Below are 19,054 nucleotides of genomic sequence, written 5' to 3'. Positions count from 1 at the left end.
CCGACAGGCTCAGGTCATCATCTCTGTGCTGACAGCTCCGGAGCCTAGAGCCTGTTTCAGGTTCTGTGTCTCCCTCTCTCTCTGCCCCACCCCTGCTTGCTCTCTTTCTCTGTCTCTCAGAAATGAATAAACGTTTAAAAAGAATTGAAAATATTGCCCAGCCGGTAACAAACTGAAGGCACTGTGATACAACACCCCGGCAGGTGCCGCAGCTGGCTCCTGTGGCCAAGTGTTGAAGTCGGGGGCGGAAAGGCCGGACCAAATGCATCACGTGACTCGAGGGGGCGGGAGGAGGAGGACTGAGAAAACAGCGAATTTGCCTCCTCACTTTCTCTTCAGAAAGGCGGGCGGAGCCGAAAACCAAACAAACTTCTGCTGTGCGATTAGGGGCGGGACAGACGGGGGCGGACTGAGCTTCCTGCGCCGAGGCTCTCACCGAATTGGTTTTTCGGTTGTTGGTCACTGTGGCAGAGCGGTCTGCGGTCGGGCTGAGACGTGGGGCGCAATGGCGACCTTTGTGAGCGAGCTGGAGGCGGCCAAGAAGAACTTGAGCGAGGCCCTAGGGGACAACGTGAAACAGTAAGAGCTGTCCTGGCGCAGCCTCCGGGTCTCCGCGCCGCTCCTCCTCAGGCTTCGGGCTGCCGACCCACCCTGGAGACGCCTCCCGCCGCTCCGAGGCCTGTGTCGCCTCGCGTCGCGGGTGGCGGGGCCTCTGGGTTTCTCGGCCGGCTCCGGGTGCGGAACCCGGACTCGCTCAGCTGGACGGGCCGGCCTCCCTGGCTCCCTCGGGACTCGGGCGGGCGCATTCGCCCGGGGCTCTCTGCTCTGGGTGGGGCGGGAGAGGCGCGTTCCACGCCCAAGGGCCTACCGAACGGTTGCAGGCCCCTCTCAGAGTTCGGTTCGCGCGAGGCCTGCCCCGGGCCGAGTGACCCGGAGCCCGACGCGCCCCGGCTGGAGTGGGCACCGCGCGCGGCGTCCAGACCCTGGAGGGCTTCCTGGAGGCGGAAGTTTATTGAGGTCGGGTGATGCGTAGACCCTGCGTTTAAGAAAGAGCATTGAGAGTAGTTTCGGAAGGTGGAGAGACCCTACGTTTAAGATAAGTCACCGAACATCGCTGCAGTTATAGTGACGATCGCGGTAGTGGACATTAATTGAACACCTTTTAAGCACTCTCAATGTACCATTTCATCTAAGCCTCACAACAGAGATGTGAGGTGGATACAATTATTATTCCCATTTGATAGATGAGACGACTGAGATCTAGAGAGGTTACGTAACTCTTCAAAAGTCACTAGACCCCTAGTGTCTGATTCCTGGCTCTGATACCCTACAAGGGGTTCCAAAGGAACAAGCGCCCAGCGAGACCTAGGTTATAGCAGGGGACCGAGTATACAATCAGAGGTCAGATGCTGAATGGCGGGATGTAAAATCAATAATTCAGCCAAGGCTGAAGCCAGATAATATATTTCTGACACACAAGAACGAGTTGGAAAATTTCAGAACATTAATCATTATTATAATTTTATTTTCCAAAGATATAAGTAGCAAATTTTAAATGTTTAAAATTCTAATGCCTATGTGGTTGCTGCTAGATGACTTCTGTGATATTCCACACATTTGCTTACTCGGTAGATGCTCACTTAAATATCATGTTGCTGGCGGGGCAAGGTTTCTTCTCATCTTTTTCTTTATATTTTTTAGTATGACTAGATTGAAGTTACTTGGATGTCATACGTGATTTTTGTGGAGTTTTTCCTTCTTGTGAAATTTTGGGGTAGTGGAGTTGACATTCTGCTTTTTATCCTAGCAAGATATGCAGAATTCCCATGTAAGACTTCTTGAAACACTCATGGCCTAAACAGAATAACTAAAAACAAAATATAATTCTTAAAGTTTATTTTATGAACGTCAATAAATCAAATTTCTACAAATGCTAGAATTAAAATTATTGTTTTGGCATAATTATTTAATTTTTTGTGAACATTTATTGACTCCCAAAGATAAAATGTTCTACCTAAAACTATGTTTTAAAAAATGTTTTTTAAATTTTAATTTATTTTTGTGAGCGAGAGAGAGAGAGAGAGAGAGAGCGAGTGAACAGGAGAGGGGCAGAGAGAGAGAGGTAGACACAGAATCTGAAGCAGGCAGGCTCCAGGCTCTGAGCTGTCAGCACAGAGCCCAATGCGAGGCTCAAACTCTCGAACCATGAGATCATTCATGACCTGAGCTGAAGTCGGACGCTTGACTGACTGAGCCACCCAGGCGCCCCTACCTAAAATTATGTTTTAATAGTCATGTTTGCTGTCAGTCTATTTCTTTGCTTATTTAATTAATTGAAAATTATTAGTTACTTTAATAGGCAAAATTAACAGTTTTCACCATTAATTACCACAGTTTGTTACTTTTGTAATACTGACAGCTAAAATTTACATTTTTAAGCACAGTTGACTTTTACTCTGTTACGTCTAGGATGCTCACGAATATCTGAAAGTGAGTGTTTCCGTACTATAATAAATCTGAAAGACCTGGCTTGTGTGTATAATTTACTGATTAGATGTGATGGTGACTTCTATGATCCCACACTTACCACACAGGTTTGCCAGAAATTTGAAGTTAGTATTCCCTATTTGTCCTATAAAGGCCAATGCTGGCTCTCAGATGTCGGTCAAATACAGATGGTAAAGCTAAATTTGACGTATCTGTAGTGTAAATCTCCACTAACAATGTAATCAAAATATGCTTTTGTGCCATGAGTAGTTAGTGGTACAGTGTTGTTTTGCATTTGTTTTTCCATTCTTTCATTGTCTTTTTCTCCTGCTCCTTAAAAAGTGCCTCTTGGTTTAATACTCTGTAATGTTGCCATCCAGTAATTTCTCATATTTCTTCATGAGTAGTATGCTTTGGTTTATATATAACCTGACCATTTAAACATGGTCCTTGGTGGTAGGTAAAACAGAGAAAGTGTATAAGGACCCCAGATAAGAGTTGTGTTCAATTTTATCTAGGGACCAAATGTCTCTTATGTTAGGTTGCATGCCCACACCAGCTTCTAGAAAAGACATGGCCTTTGCTAGCTAATATCCTTTGTATAGTACCCAAGAGAGTGTCCGGTTTAAATAGGTGTTGAATTTTTTGGTGACTTGATCATATGTTCTTTAGTTTACTGCAGGTGTCCCCAGTGCTTCCTAGTCTGACCCACTTAAACTTGTCACCCATCATCCTCACCTTCATAGAGGTTAACTAACTTTGTTTTCAGTTCTGTTGAGGAAAGCAGTCATTTGTCCATGGTTATATGGCAAGTTAACATAGGCACCAGGATTGGGGAGCAGGTCTTCTGAATCTTGGAAGGAGTACGGCTGGAAAGTTTGCCATTAGAGGAGATAGGTAGCATCGTGTTGGTAGAACTTCCTGGTAGAGTCTTGTTTTACTTCTGGAATAAGTTCACCCTCAAAATATGGATATATTTGCACCTTTCTTATAAAATAGTGGCCCAGGGCTTTTAAATAATGAAGCTGTCTCATGTCACTGCCCTCTTTTGTTGGATAGAATGGGATGGGAAAATACTTTTTTTTTTCCTGTGGAGCTTTATTTCATTTCATAATAGTTCCTGCGTCCTTAAAAAAAAAACAAAAACAAAAACAAAACATTTAAGTGTCCATTGTTGGGAAGTTATTATTGACTAACGAGTGTGTGAATATCAGGTGAAAAGTCATGCCAAGCTCTAAAACTAAACATATTTTGCTATTGAGTGAAATGGGTCTTGGGCAACGTCGACCCCGTTAAAGCTATAGGTTTTCTCCTGGGGAAAAAAAAAATGCGTGTGAACCCAAAGCTTTGCTTGCAGTGATGGGCACACATAGCCAGTTACATACAGAGTTACATACTAAGGTGAATTGAAGCTAATCTGTGTACAGGAGAGGACCTGCGAGGGTATAAGGCAGTGAGAGCATCAGACCGTCTTCTTTAGAAATCTTTTTTCTTTTTTTTCCTGTTAGGAACTCAAATTAGCATTAGAAAGTAGCTAAGTGTGAATTGAAAGTGATTGTAAGACGTGTCCTGAGTAATTTTTAATTGTTTCATAACAAAGAGCAGCTTCTTTCAGCACTGAATCAAGGGCTGTGGATGTGAAAAGTCATATTTTACTCCTATCTCTAATACTGTTGTTAAGGTATAAAGGGATCAAATCATTGTGTTTTTTCCTGCCAGGTAACTAGTGATTTTTATGATTAGTGGTTGGTTTTCACTTTACAAACCACTAAGTTTCTCATATCCACGGTATTTTCATTGTGGTGAGGTGTTTCAGAAACTCATTACTTCAGCCAGTTAGATTAAAACTTGAGATCATCTGAAAGGAAAGAGGTTACCAGGATCAGTATTAATGACCACTTCCCAACCCATAAAACACATATACTTTTTAAAATATAAATCTTTTTTTTTATTGGGGTATGATTGACATATAACATTATATTGGTTTCAGGTATACAACAGTTATTCAATACATGTATATATTGCAAAATGATCACCACAGTAAGTCTAGTTAACATCTGTCACAATATATAAAAATTCTTATGAGAACTTTTTTATTTATGAGAACTTTTAAGATCTACTCTTAGCAACTTTCAAATATACAATACAGTATTATTAACTGTAGTTAATAATTGGAAAATTAGTATATTTGAAATTAATATTTAAAAGTTAATACTTTTAATAATAATGCTTTTATTTTTTTTTTTAATTTTTTTTTTTTAACGTTTATTTATCTTTGAGACAGAGAGACAGAGCATGAATGGGGGAGGGTCAGAGAGAGAGGGAGACACAGAATCCGAAGCAGGCTCCAGGCTCTGAGCTGTCAGCACAGAGCCCGACGCAGGGCTCAAACTCACGGACCGTGAGATCATGACCTGAGCCGAAGTCAGCTGCTTAACCGACTGAGCCACCCAGGCGCCCCAATAATAATACTTTTAAAATATAAATATTAAATGTAAGATTCTGGAGGATAGGTCTTTTAGAAAGGCAGAGTGAGGAAGGAAGGGTACAGCTGTGGTTTTGGCTAAAGGACTTGTGAATCCAATTATGTGACAACCTGTCAGTCCCTTTTGGGGAAAAACTTTTCTTCCTTTTTCTTCTGTTGATACTCTTTTTTTTTTTTTTTTTTCTTTTTTCTTATTAAGTAGGTTCCACACCCAACATGGGCCTTAAACTCGCGGCCCTGTGAGATCAAGAGTCACAGGCTCTACGAACTGAGCCAGGCAGGCGCCCCCTTCTGTCAGTATTCTGATTCCTAGGTGTATTAGTTTTCAAGGGCCATGGTAACAAAATACGACAGATGGGGTGGATTAAACAATAGAAATTTGTTTTCTCATAGTTCTGGACGCTGGAAGTCTGACATCAAGGAAGTCTGACAACACCCTTCAGCAGGGTTGTTTTTTCTGAGGCCTCTGCCTTTGGCTTATAGATAGCTACTGTCTGGTCTGTGTGTGTGTGTCACAGTCCTAATGTCTTCTTACTAAGGACACCCATCACATTGGTTTAGGGCCCACCCTAAAGAGGTCATTTTAATTTAATCACCTCTTTAACGTCCTGGGTGCTGGGGGTCAAGGGCTTCAACATATAAATTTGGGGGGAGATGCACAACTCTGCCCGTATGGTGGGGAATGCAAAATTTCCTTTCCTGGGTTTTGGAGCAGGGAAGGTAAACTTGGGAAAGAAGCAAAATCCTTGGTTCTTAATACTGCTTCTGTCTCTGCAGATACTGGGCTAACTTAAAGTTGTGGTTCAAGCAGAAGATCAGCAAAGAAGAGTTTGACCTTGAAGCTCATAGACTTCTCACGCAGGATAATGGTAAAATAATTATCTGGGGAGTTATTTTACTATTTTGAAGTTTTCCCAGATTTGCAATAAATTGCAAATAAATAACTGCAATAATAAATTGCAGTAAATTTTGCAGTAAGTCTTTTCACTTAAAAAAATAAAATGGGTTTTTAATGGTGTGTAAGATTATTTTAATAATATGGATATTTCAAATAAAGTGTAAAGAATGGCAGGGTAGGGGATATCCAGAGTCAAATAATGGTTTCCTTATGTTGTAAATATTTTGTATTTGACTTGTGACAATCTTCCCTTTTTCAGTCCATTCTCACAACGATTTCCTCCTGGCCATTCTTACGCGTTGTCAGATTTTGGTGTCTACCCCAGGTAAGGGAGCGGAAGTACTTCCAGGGATGTCAGTCAACAGAGCCATCAGAGCCCTGGGCTTTAGCTTCCGTTAACAGACACATCTGTTGTGTGCAAACGACATGTTCTTTGAAGTGCTCACAAGAAAAGATTTATTATGTAGGTGCAGATTGTTTTGTAGAACCTGGGTAAAGCAGGTGATTTCCCTGTGCTTACGTTGACTTTTGGTCTTTACTGTCCACTCAGCTGGATTTTAGATTACTTAAATGACAGACAGGGGCGCCTGGGTGGCGCAGTCGGTTGAGCGTCCGACTTCAGCCAGGTCACGATCTCGCGGTCCGTGAGTTCGAGCCCCGCGTCAGGCTCTGGGCTGATGGCTCAGAGCCTGGAGCCTGCTTCCGATTCTGTGTCTCCCTCTCTCTCTGCCCCTCCCCCGTTCATGCTCTGTCTCTCTGTCCCAAAAATAAATAAACGTTGAAAAAAAAAAGAAAAAAAAAAAGAAAAAAAAGAAAAAAAAAATGACAGACAAGTGAGGAAGTGGGTGGGCAGTCAGGGTGAAGAAACTTGAGGGCAGCTGGTATTAGACGAGGGTTTCCATAGATGCAGGGAAGGTGAGTTAGGGTTAGGTGGAGGGGAAACCACAACATGTGGTGAGAACCTGGACTTTCAGTTGTATTCTCAAGTAAGATACCAGCACCTGGAAGGTTAGAGCTTCAGCATGTTGGGGAGGTAGGTAGAAGCTAAATCTGTCACTTCAACCTAATTAGGTATAGGTAGAAACAATGACCCCCTTTATCCCAAATTGTTTGGAGTTTAAGTGGTACAAGGTACTTCTTTCATCCATCTTATTTTAATCAAGTAGTCAAAAATAAATGATTAAATACATTAAACAATTTGCCTCACAATAAAACTTATCCTGAACTGTTGTTAAAAACTTAGATTTGTAGGTACCGCCTACTGTAGATTAAGTTGAATTTTTTGTTGTTGTTGTTTTTATTTTTTTTTTTTTAAATTTTTTTTTCAACGTTTTTTATTTATTTTGGGGACAGAGAGAGACAGAGCATGAACGGGGGAGGGGCAGAGAGAGAGGGAGACACAGAATCGGAAACAGGCTCCAGGCTCCCAGCCATCAGCCCAGAGCCCGACGCGGGGCTCGAACTCACGGACCGCGAGATCGTGACCTGGCTGAAGTCGGACGCTCAACCGACTGCGCCACCCAGGCGCCCCTGTTGTTGTTGTTTTTAAAGGGCCTGTGGTGATTGTGTTGATCATTGATTAAAAACCTTTCTTTGTTTTCTTTCTTTCCTTTTCTTTCTTTCTTTCTTTCTTTCTTTCTTTCTTTCTTTCTTTCTTTCAATTCAAGTTAGTTAGCATACAGTGTAGTCTTGGCTTCAGGAGTAGAACCCAGTGATTAATCTCTTAACATATGACACCCAGTGCTCATCCCAAAAAGTGCTCTCCTTAATGCCCATGCCCCACCTAACCCATCCCCCCACCCACCTCCCCTCCAGCAAACCTCAGTTTGTTCTCTGTATTTAAAATATATTTTCTCTGTATTTATGGTTTGCCTCCCTCTCTGTTTTGCTTTTTCTTTCATTTTGTTTTCTCTGAAGTTGGTTTGCTAATCTATAAAGAGGCTAATACCTACCCTGAAGAGTTGCTGTGAGGATTAAAAAGAATGCAAAGTGTCTGTTACACAGCGGTCACTCGATCAATAATATTATTAAAAATCATCTTTCCCACCTAGCTTAGGAAAACAGAAAACCCACCCGCAAGTACGAAGAACTACATTTCTATATTTTACTTTTAATACAAATCATCTCTTTGTTGCCAGCAACTGTTAATTTCCTTTTGAGGAAATACATTTTGGGGGTTTGATAGAGAAATAACCCAGCCAGTGGATGGAAGTGTTGGATCCACCCCTAAATCTGCCCGCTGCTGGAAAGCTGTCCTGGTTGTCAGTCAGGCCTGACTCACCAAGCTTTGCTTCCTTGCCTGGAGTGTGTTGGCCACACATCTGTGGCATCACCTAGCATCCGGGCCATCCAGCAGCGGTGGGTTTCTTTGGGAATCTTCTAAGATTGGCTGACCTCATCAGTGAGACCTGGATGTACCAGAGACATTTAAAGCGGTGGAGAGAAGAGCTTGACTTCCCTAACAGGTTGTTTTGGTTTTTTTTGTTTTTTGTTTTTTTGTAATTCCAGTGTAGTTAACATACAGAGTTTAGTTTCAGGGGTACAATATAGCGATTCAGCAATTTTCTACATGACACAGTGCTCATCATGGTAAGTGTCCAAACAGCCCTTTTTTAACTGATGAACTTGGAGTATTTTTTTTTCAAAGCTTTAAAAACTCATTCTTCAAAAAAACATCAAAACGGAAATAATGTTTTTGCTAAGATGATGTGTTTTTTTTTTCATATAAAAATTTTGGGGTGTAGTTTTTTCAAGTGTACTGTAATGAGCTTGAATTGCTTTGATTGTTTTTCTTTAATACTATATATAAATGTGCTCATGGTTAGAAATAATACAGAAGGTCTTATAATGAAAAGCTTCTTCCCACTTCTAGACTTTTCTCAAAGACAACTACTTTGTTTTTTGTTCTTCTGGTAGGACTTTGATAGCTCCTCATTGGAGCTTAAATCTCTTTCTGGGTTTACTGATTTTAGACATCTGGCTTATGCCTTATGAGATTTCCTCAGTTCTTTCAGCCTTTCTGCCCAATGCATTCTTTAATTCAGCAATTTTTATAATACCTTCTTTTTGTTTTATGGACACACATCTTTTCAGACTTCTCTGAATATACCAGTTAGAAAGTATTTTTGAAGTCCGTGTTGCTTGAATTATTTAAAAAAAATTTTTTTTTAATGTTTATTTATTTTTGAGAGAGACAGAGACAGAACGCGAGTAGGTGAGGGGCAGAGAGAGGGGAGACACAGAATCTGAAGCAGGCTCCAGGCTCCGAGCTGTCAGCACAGAGTGCGATGCAGGGCTCGAACTCACAAGCTGTGAGATCATGACCTGAGCCGAAGTCGGACGCTCAACCGACTGAGCCACCTAGGTGCCCCTGAATTATTTAATCTAGGACTTCTATTTTCTGTTTGTTTATCTGGGTCTTTCTTATTCTGTTATAGATTGTCATCAAATGTCGGGTGATTCACATTTAAGAATGAAGTATACAGTTGTGTGGGGGTTTTTCTGTAGAGTGAGCTGACAGGAGGCCAGCTAAACTGGGGATCCTCATGCCAGCACGCAGAGAGCTGTGCTCTAGGGTGTCAACATCCATATCAACCACCTTAGTAAATCCCAGAAATTTGGTCCAGTTTAACTAGAGGAGAGTTCTCCACTCTCTTGTCCTCCATACCCCCCAACAGCATCCCCCTGCCGTTGTAAATACTGTGCTATGTATGGGAGAGAGCAGGGCTGGCTCCGGGGCCTGTGAACTGCCTGTGAACTCAGAAGGGCCCCACGCTTGGCTTAGTGCTCAACTGTGGTTGCCTTGAAATTCTAAATGTTTGAATAAGAGACCCTGCATTTTTGTTTTGTACTGAGCCCACTGCTAGTGGTGAGGGGGAAGGGGTTTGTGTAGACGACTTTTGAATGTAGACCTCCCATTGATCTTGTTTTTGGCTTCACTGACCCCTCCCTGGTTTCCACTGTACTCACCTTCTCCAAATCCAGATTCTTTGTGGATTTCTGCTCTGCAGGTTAACTTGTTTCCACCTCATTTCCAAACCTTGCCTAGCCTAGGTTATGGCTTCTGTGTGTCTCCATGTGAGTGAACACCTTTTTAGCCCATTGTTGAAATTTGTTGACATCTCATCTTGTTTCAATTTCCTTTCTATCTCAGTTGCGGATGTGTGCTGTTTACTTTCTGCTATTACCTTTTTTTAGTAGGGTCTAGAAAGAGAGGTGAGATACATTCATGTGCTCAGTTCACCATCTTGAACTAGAAAATTTTGGGGCGCCTGGGTGGCGCAGTCGGTTAAGCGTCCGACTTCAGCCAGGTCACGATCTCGCGGTCCGTGAGTTCGAGCCCCGCGTCAGGCTCTGGGCTGATGGCTCAGAGCCTGGAGCCTGTTTCCGATTCTGTGTCTCCCTCTCTCTCTGCCCCTCGCCCGTTCATGCTCTGTCTCTCTCTGTCCCAAAAATAAATAAACGTTGAAAAAAAAAAAAAAAAAAAGAAAAGAAAATTTTGTCCTACTTTGGTAATACTACTTATAATGCTACTAATAAAGCAAACAAAACACCCAATAAACATTAATTTAAAATATGAAAAACAAATTTGCCTTCCTAAAGGAATAATTTTGGCTACAGCTAGAAAAAAATGTGATTTGAGAGAATTCATAATTTTGCTTGGAGAAATAGAGAAGATCTGAATTGAAGCATTGATTATTTTCATTACTTGAGCATTCCATACTTTTTTAGCCTATAATGAAACCAAACACAACAGTTGACAACTGTCTCTGTTTTCTCTTATGGTTATTTTTCTGTCTTACAGAGGGTGCTGGATCTTTACCCTGGACGGGGGGTTCTGCAGCTAAACCTGGAAAACCAAAGGGAAAGAAAAAGCTTTCTTCTGTTCGTCAGAAATTTGACGTAGGTTGTTCTCCAGTAGATCTTGGTAACAACTGATTTAAGTGCTGGTGTGATGGAACGGGCTTTAGTTTTTAAATAAATCTTAAAATACTGGTAGTAGAGTTGAAAAAAAGGAGGGCGTGATTTGGGGAAGAAAGGTGTTATTATATTTGAGGTTGACAAGAGTTTCAAAGAGTGTGAGTCCCAGGTGTCTGAATTTTTATAATTCTAGTTTGTTACTGCATAAATATTAATATGTTTTCATTAGTACCTAACGATTTTTTAATGACTCAAAAAGTATGCCTGTATTATTTCTCCTCTTAAATCTTTTTCTGGAATGTTTCTTACATTGAAGACTTCTGTTCCACGGCTCCAGGAGGCCTGTAGGTCTTTGGCAGGATCCTGGCGATGCCCAGCTAGGCCCTGAGCCTTTCGGAATCAGCAGAGAAGTCATGAAGGCATTTGGCTATAAAATGTGCAAACATTTTAGGATAAATTGCTTTTTCCTTTTGTATTTGGGGAACAATTTCCCAAAAGTCTTCCTTTTATAGGTTTGACTGGGTGTTGATAGCTTTATTGATTAACATCAACAAACATTCATTTCTACCTTTGCTCTGTGTTTTCTATCGATACTATTCAATATGGAGGACATTGGTACCTCTAGAGAGGCATACCTTAGTTTAAAAAGGGATATTTGATATAAAATACAGTTTTATACTTGGACAATGGAAAAAACAACCAATGTTTCTTTTATAATACAAACTTCAAACAGGGACAAGCCATTTTCGCTATTAAATCTTATATGTTGAGCTTAAGCAGGAGCTACCACTGATGATGGAGAATACAGATGGGCTATCAGAGTCTACCAGAGGAGGCAGAGGTTTCAGGAGTGGAAAAAGTTTGAGAAAAACTATTTTAAATAATTAGAATGACTATGTCTTAGCAAGATTCTGTGTTGAGAATTGTAAGTAGAAGATGATGGCAAGATAGTTTATACTATCTGGCATTCTCTTGGAATATCTGTTATTAGGTCTGTTACGTTGGTTAGCTACGCTTTTTTTTTTAGAGCTTAAACGAAGTATTACTATATATTTCTACTTTCAGAACCTGCTTACTTACAAGTATACTGAGAATGCTCTGAGTTGTTTGAAAATAGTTTTATATCTTCTCCTTTCCCCTAATTGTTATTTTTAGCACAGAGCCGTATATTCTGTGATCACCAAGGTATCAGTTGAATAGAATAAACTGCTGGGCATACTACCATTATTCCCCTTAATTCATGTCTTCATTATTACTATGTAATGGGTGTGAATCTGTGATTATTTGTGCATGAGTGACTTCTTTTTTTTTAAATCCTGTAGTATTGTTTTGGTGGCATTAATTTGTGGGAGCCCAAGTCCAATGTATCGTGTCTTCTTACTTGCCACTGTGATGAATCATTTTGAAAAGTTTTCTTGCCCATAGCATAGATTCCAGCCTCAAAATCCCCTCTCGGGAGCCCAGCAGTTTGTGGCAAAGGATCCCCAAGATGATGATGAGTTGAAACTTTGTTCCCACACAATGATGCTTCCCACCCGGGGTCAGCTTGAAGGGAGAATGATAGTGACAGCTTACGAGCACGGGTTGGACAACGTCACGGAGGAGGCCGTCTCAGCTGTTGTCTACGCGGTGGAGGTTGGTTTGCTGGTGGCAGAAACAGTTTTACAGGTTGAATGTAACGAGCTTGTGTGTGTCGTTGAAAGTTGGTACTGCAAGAAAAGAATCAAAATATTACCGATGTCAGAATTGTCGTCATTGAAATTGTTTTCTTTTTTTTCCCCTTTTTCTTTTTCTCTCTCTTTTTTTTTTTTTTTTTTCAAGTAGGCTTCATGCCCATGTGGAGCCCATTGCGGGGCTTGAACTCATGATCCTGAGATCAAGACCTGAGCTGACATCAAGAGTCGGACCCTTACCCGACTGAATCACCCAGGCACCCCGGAATTGTGTTCTTTTGAGGGGAGAAACACCTCATAGTCCATGCAGTTGCCTTCAGTTAGCTTTTCAGAGAGGCTACTATGGCATGACACTTTGGCGTGTTTTGGTGTTTAATGTGTTAACACCGGCACAGTTTTTAAGGAAAAAAATTGAGATTGAGAATCCTAACGATGAAAATCACTGTTTTTTGTTGTGTCCCAGCATTCAAGGAGCATTAGACTTGGTGTCTAAACAGTAGGATCCTTCTCTCAGCCCACTCATTTATCCATTCACTTTATTCATTTAGTTATTTGCCAAAATACGCATTGGGTTCTATAGTGCACGGACATGTCAGGTAGTACTGGGTAATTCTTCCAGTACTTGGGGCCTCCCGTTTCCTCACATGTACCTCAAAGATTATAATCGCTATCTCATGAAGTTACACACATTTAATAAATTCAGTGTGTGGAAATTACAAACTGTATCATGAAGGCCTGGATATGAGATTATCTTACTGGTATAGTTGAAACAGGTGATCCTGCCTCACCTGTTATTAATGGCAGGCTGGGATCAGCTCTTTTTATTTTCACAGACACTTTCTATCCCTTATGTACTCGGCTCTCATAAAGAAGTATCAAATACCTAATTTTCGGTTTATTTCCTATATATCTGTTGTGTATGTGACTTTTGAGAGAGCCATGGTTCTTTTATGGCAGGATTCTAGTAGATTGGGCATTGTAGCCAATAAATCTGACATCTTGGAACTTTTTGTCCTATTTTAAACCAGGTTTCAGGGTAGTTTGCCTCCTTTTAGAAATTTTATGTATTTATTTTTGTACTTTTATTTAAAACCGTCTGAAAATCTCTTTTGAGAGAGGAGTCAATTTAGAAACCATAAATAACTTTAATACATTTCATGTAGAGCAAGCACCTATTAAATAGAACCAAATAAAAACAACGCATCTCTCTCTTTCCCGTACCTTCCTGCTCTGATGCGGTTCTGTGGCCTTTTGGTGAACTTTGGTTCCACCACAGGCTAGCCTGTCTCATGTCTCCATCCGCTAAATGCTAGGAAACATTTTTTGGTCAATGGAAGTTTTATGATTTGCTCTTACACAGGAGTTCATGTTCTTTTTCTTTTCTTTGTTTTTACAGAATCACCTTAAAGATATATTGACATCAGTTGTGTCGAGAAGGAAAGCTTATCGGTTACGTGATGGTCATTTTAAATATGCCTTTGGTAGTAACGTAACCCCACAGCCATACCTGAAGAATAGCGTAGTAGCTTACAACAGCTTAATAGAAAGGTATATGAAGTTTCTTGTGGTTTTGCATCCATCCTTTCTAGCTGGTACGCTACTATTATGTGTTAGACCACTGTTAAATAATTGTGTTTCTGTCAGTCTAAGGTACCTTTGAGAGCAGTGCAGTTTTATTTTAAGTTGCATCCTTACACGATAACTAGTGAATTAGTTGGGTATCGCTTGTCACAAGTGAGGGCGCAGAGTTTGGCTGCCGCATGTGGTTATGCAAGCGCCCCAGGCCCACTTTCTCAAGTGGATTGGAGCGGTTCCCCGAGGTGAGGAGTTCTGAGGGCTCGTAAGGGGCAGCACCTGCTTGGTCGTGGAGGCGGGCTTTCAGTCAGAAGCACGGCCTATGGTTGTTGGGTCAGGGTTGGGTATCTTGATGGCGGGAGGAGGGGTGGGAGGTGTTCCTCCAGGTTCTGTAGCTCTACCTTGAGAGAGTGGCCTGTGTTGGGTGTCCTCAGGTTGTTCTTGGCATGCTGGTCCCTGCCCCCGTCTCTGGGCTTCCTCCGTCCACGTTCCACGGAGGGTCTCCCAGGACTTCTAATGTCCTCAGTCTTCACTTTACGAGATGACCTGGATTACCTTTCTTTTCATCCGTGTGTTGTCTGTTTTCAGCCCTCTACTTCCTTTCTGCCTTCCCTGCAAATGATGTAGTCCAAATCTTAAGCCTTTGGGAAAGAGAAAGCAGTGATGTAATGTTCTTTGTGGTAACTGAAGTGACTGGGTTTCTTTGAGCGCTCGTTAGCTGGTTGGTGAGGGAGATGACAGGGAGGTACAAGTTCAGAGAGAAAAGTGTGACCCGGAACCTGGTGGGAGTGATGATAGTGAAGAACTAACAAGAAAGGAAGGGAGGAGGTGTGGTAGGAAAGAGTGTAGGGTGGGAAAACCAAGAAGAGAGTTGGACATGGCCAAGAGCGTTGACACCACATGGAAAGGGGTCGTACCAGTGCCTACTTCATGGCTGAAAACCTTGAGGTGGCTCACAAGGCCCATTTTGAAGAGCGTCCTTTTTTTTTTTTTTTTTTAAGTTTATTTATTTATTTTGAGAGAGGGCGAGGGAGAGCATGAGCAGGGAAGCAGGCAGAGAGAGGGAGCAAGAGGGAGAGAGACAGAATCCCAAGCAGGCTCCACACTGACAGCGCAGTTTGGCACGGGGGCTCGACCTCCCAAACCATGAGATCGTGACCTGAGCCGAAACCAAGAGTCGGATGCTTAACCGACTGAGCCACCCAGGCGTCCCGAAGAGCGCCATCTTAAATTAGGTTCACTATTTATATTCAGATCGTCAAATGTGAAGATTTCTATTCTCAGTCTCATTCAGGCATGTCTGTGTGGGAGTATTTGTTCTCATTTGTAAGTCCTCCTTTTCTAGAAGAAAAACCCAACCGACAAAGTGGGTGAATGCTGAGAGCAGCGTCTGTGACCCTGCCAGGCCTCCCGAGCTTGCCCCCTCACCGCTGGCCTGCCCCTGGAGGGCGACTGGCTCCCTGTCACTGCTTGTTTGCCCAACAGGGCCGCCTTTGTCCGGTGCTCACCCCCACGCTTCTACCCGCCTGTGCGTTCGTCTGAGCTGCCTCCTCACTGTTGTTTTACCTTCTGGGTGTTCTTCGAAACTGTATAGGTCATCTCCTACTGTATCGGGACACAACAATTATGCCCGACTTCCCCGCTGATACTGTATCTGGGTCCTGTTTTGGGAAACTGGCAAGATTTGGATTTTCTTCATCCTCCGTTTTTGCCTGTTGCTTATTCTGCTCTGTGTCTTCTTGCGTGTAATTTTTCAATCCTGTTGTCTCCAGTTACATGTATCTTCCTCTCCCAAGTCAGTTTTTCAATTTCATTCTCCTTTAGTTAAGGTCTTTTTTCTCCCCCGCTCCCGACTAGAAGCATTTGAAGGGCAGGAAACAATTTTGGCCCAGCATCCTGAGCTTAATAAATATTTCAACATTGTGGGGAGAGGAGTGTAAATTTAGTTGCTCTGCATTTTGTTTCCAGCCTGCCATATGGGCTGCCTTTAAAAATTAACATTACAGGCCACTCACGTAATATACTAGCTAAAAAGTAATTTCTAATTGGGTTTTTAATTATTTTTAAGATATTTTTGCGAGATGTATTAAAAGCCCATTCCTATTTTCGTTATCCGCTTGTCTCGTTCATGGTTATTGGGAATGTTTTGAAAATACTTTGTTTTCAGTCCTCCAGCCTTTTCTGCTCCTTGTGCGGGTCATAACCCGGCCTCTCACCCGCCCCCTGATGACGCCGAGCAGCAGGCCGCCCTCCTGCTGGCATGCTCTGGGGACACTCTGCCTGCAGCTTTGCCTCCAGTCAACATGTATGACCTTTTTGAAGCTTTGCAGGTAAAACTCTTGGCTCCTTAAGGTTTACCTAGATTTATGGATAGGTTCAGAGTTTCTTTAAGTTTGCAAAGATACAAAGGTATTCAGTAGCTTTTCCTCTTCTTGGCTTTTTGGTTTTCAGTTTTTATTGTTTGTTATTTATCTTTTTTAAGTCACTTTACTTATTTTGAGAGAGAGAGAGAGAGAGAGAGAGAGACATTGTACATGAGAGCAAGTGTGGGAGTTGGGGGAGAGAGAGGTGCCCAAGCCCCAACGTGGGGCTCAGACCCGCAGAACTGTGAGATCGTGACCTGAGCCGAAATCGAGAGCCGGACGCTTAACCCACTGAGCCACCCAGGTGCCCCTGTTGTTTGTTATTCAAGCCATTAGTACTACCGTCATTTTTCAAATCCGGGGCCCACACCTCCCTCCTAACTTACCTCTCTCCCAGCCCCCACTTGCCCAGTGAAAAAGAAAAGGGGAAAAAAGAAATCCTCTTGTTCCCGCTCCTATTTCAGAAGCTTGTCATTTCTTTGTTTTCTTGTTCCTAGTTGGAGCTTCATTAGGCTCTGGCTTGTAGCTTAGAGGTTGGCGTGTGAGTGTTTCGTTGATGTAAACCTTACTTTTTAATCGTGCGTGTCGGAAAGAGGGATATACCGAAGCGTAACGGGAGGCACGCTACTGTTTTAATCGCAGGTACACAGGGAAGTCATTCCCACACACACCGTATACGCTCTCAACATTGAAAGGATCATCACGAAACTCTGGCATCCAAATCACGAAGAGCTGCAGCAAGACAAAGTCCACCGCCAGCGCCTCGCAGCCAAGGAGGGGCTTTCGCTCTGCTGAACTAGGGTGACTTGAGGGTAGGGGGGCCTCAGCAAATTCATTGGTTATTGAGAATTGAACGTTTTGGGGGGTCCACATTTCAAGACTGAAGTGTGTGGTGTAAATATAGCCTTTCCTGTGGAAATGTGGCACTGAGTACCTTTTGCGTTGCTACTGTGAAGCCGTTCATACAAATCTGACTTTGATGATGACCCGTATCTCTGTATGTCTGTATGCGTTCCCAGTTATGGGAGTGAGCACTGAGAAAAAGTCTGTGCCGGGAATGATGTTTTTAGGCATCTGAGGCTTAGTATCCTTGGGTCTGCATGTGAGGTAGATGACATCCTAGAACAAAGAAGCCGTTATAATTTAGTCCCCGTGATCAGCAGGACATCTGTGTGTTCAGTGACAGCATATACTCTGTATCTGGCAAGCCTAAAATTTCTGCCTTTCTCCTGAAGAACTGTGCTGTCGCATTTTGGTTGAAATAACCTACACAGTATTAAAAATCATATACCTCCTTTAGTGACCAGTTTAATTTTTTTAACAGATTTGGGTAGCTCCCTAAAAATTCATTACAACTCCGTAGAAATAGGACTTAGAAATGCTGTGCTGTTAGACAAGATAAAGTCCTTTCTTTGCATTAAAAGCCAAAATAAAAACTCTGGAATGTAATTGACCTTGTAAAGTTTCTTCTCAGAACTTAAGTTTCTTTTACAGTTAATACGCCCAAAGACTTTTATTGGTAGTTTCACCTGTTGATTATTCCTATAGAATATATTTTAAGAAGCCCACGTAAACATACGGGATTTATACTTAGAAACTCCCTAATTCCTATGAAGTATCTGTTCCTCTCCTTTCAGATGATAAAGTGAACATAATTTACATCTGGCAGTGTTACTAATAATAAAGTTTGTTTTTTTAGAGGTGATGCTTTTTACTAAAGAGAAGGTGTTGGTGACTATATTAGAATGTACAGATGGGTTGTGTAGGCCTAAGTAATATATGTATAGATATGTATACATGGTTCAATATTTGGATCTATTTGGTTTTGTACTTTCAATGTGACAAATAAACCTTTTGGGAGAAAACTTCCCTTTCCTGTGTTTACTAAAGTAAACGTATAAGGAATACTGCCTTCCATTGAGGTATGAAAAGCCCTGCTTTAGGAGATCTTAGCAGACTTTTAGAGGAATGTACTAGATGAGAAAGATTAAAAAACAGGTTCCAACTTAGGTATGTCATTGCTTGCTTTTCTTTCTTTCTCTTTCTTTCTTTCTCTTTCTTTCTTTCTTTCTTTCTTTCTCTCTCTCTCTCTCTCTCTCTCTCTCTCTCTTTTTTAAAGTTTGAGAGAGAGCAGGAGCAGGGGAGGGGCAGAGAGAGAATCCTAAGCAGGCTCTGTACTGGCAGCACAGAGCCCGACACGGGGCTTGAACCCACAAACCTTGAGATCATGTCATTTCTTTCCTTTTGGAATGTGTAGACAAAAAGAAAAGAAATAAATAAACAGCTTAGTTTCAGTTCTCGGCACAAGTCTGTAAAGTCCTTTTTTAGATAATTTTCAGGTTTAGAAGAATTTGGACTGATACCTAGCTGAATGTAGCGGTTTTGTTTTGAGCCATCCATATGCCGGGAACTTAATGCGCAGTATGTGTTAAATTTCATGGAGTCCTTACGTGGAGAGGCGGCTGGGAGGCTCAGCCCCGTCCTGCCGCCCGTCGCAATGGCGGTGTCCATGGGCGGCCCTGGCTTTCACCTCTACAGTCACCTACTCTGGTGGGACCACAGGATGCCAGAGGACTCCCTTTGCCTCGTGTTTCCGGCCTACGTGAAAATCTGCTTTCTGTGCCAGTTTTCCTTAAGAATCATTTTGTGAAGT

The 19,054-nt window shown here is 42.1% G+C and overlaps 1 protein-coding gene across 1 annotated transcript; it reads left to right on the top strand.

Annotated features, from left to right (window-relative positions):
* The first annotated feature begins 420 nt into the window (after positions 1 to 420).
* TADA1 (transcriptional adaptor 1) lies at positions 421 to 18,270 on the top strand. The gene is made up of 8 exons (XM_030302238.1): positions 421 to 579; positions 5,750 to 5,841; positions 6,130 to 6,195; positions 10,675 to 10,772; positions 12,216 to 12,425; positions 13,860 to 14,011; positions 16,206 to 16,368; positions 17,044 to 18,270. The coding sequence occupies exons 1-8, from the start codon at positions 506 to 508 to the stop codon at positions 17,194 to 17,196; spliced, it is 1,008 nt and encodes a 335-aa protein (XP_030158098.1). The 5' UTR covers positions 421 to 505; the 3' UTR covers positions 17,197 to 18,270.
* The last annotated feature ends 784 nt before the right edge of the window (positions 18,271 to 19,054 follow it).

Source organism: Lynx canadensis, chromosome F1, assembly GCF_007474595.2.
Source record: "Lynx canadensis isolate LIC74 chromosome F1, mLynCan4.pri.v2, whole genome shotgun sequence".
NCBI classification, from domain to species: Eukaryota; Metazoa; Chordata; class Mammalia; order Carnivora; family Felidae; genus Lynx; species Lynx canadensis.
This window is presented reverse-complemented; position numbering and strand designations above follow the sequence as displayed.

Excerpts from the sequence above, each read along its gene's own strand:
- TADA1 (XM_030302238.1), top strand. The coding sequence starts at position 506 with ATGGCGACCTTTGTGAGCGAGCTGGAGGCGGCCAAGAAGAACTTGAGC. Across the intron at positions 580-5,749 it reads CTAGGGGACAACGTGAAACA|ATACTGGGCTAACTTAAAGT; the intron begins GTAAGAGCTGTC and ends CTGTCTCTGCAG. Across the intron at positions 14,012-16,205 it reads TACAACAGCTTAATAGAAAG|TCCTCCAGCCTTTTCTGCTC; the intron begins GTATATGAAGTT and ends CTTTGTTTTCAG.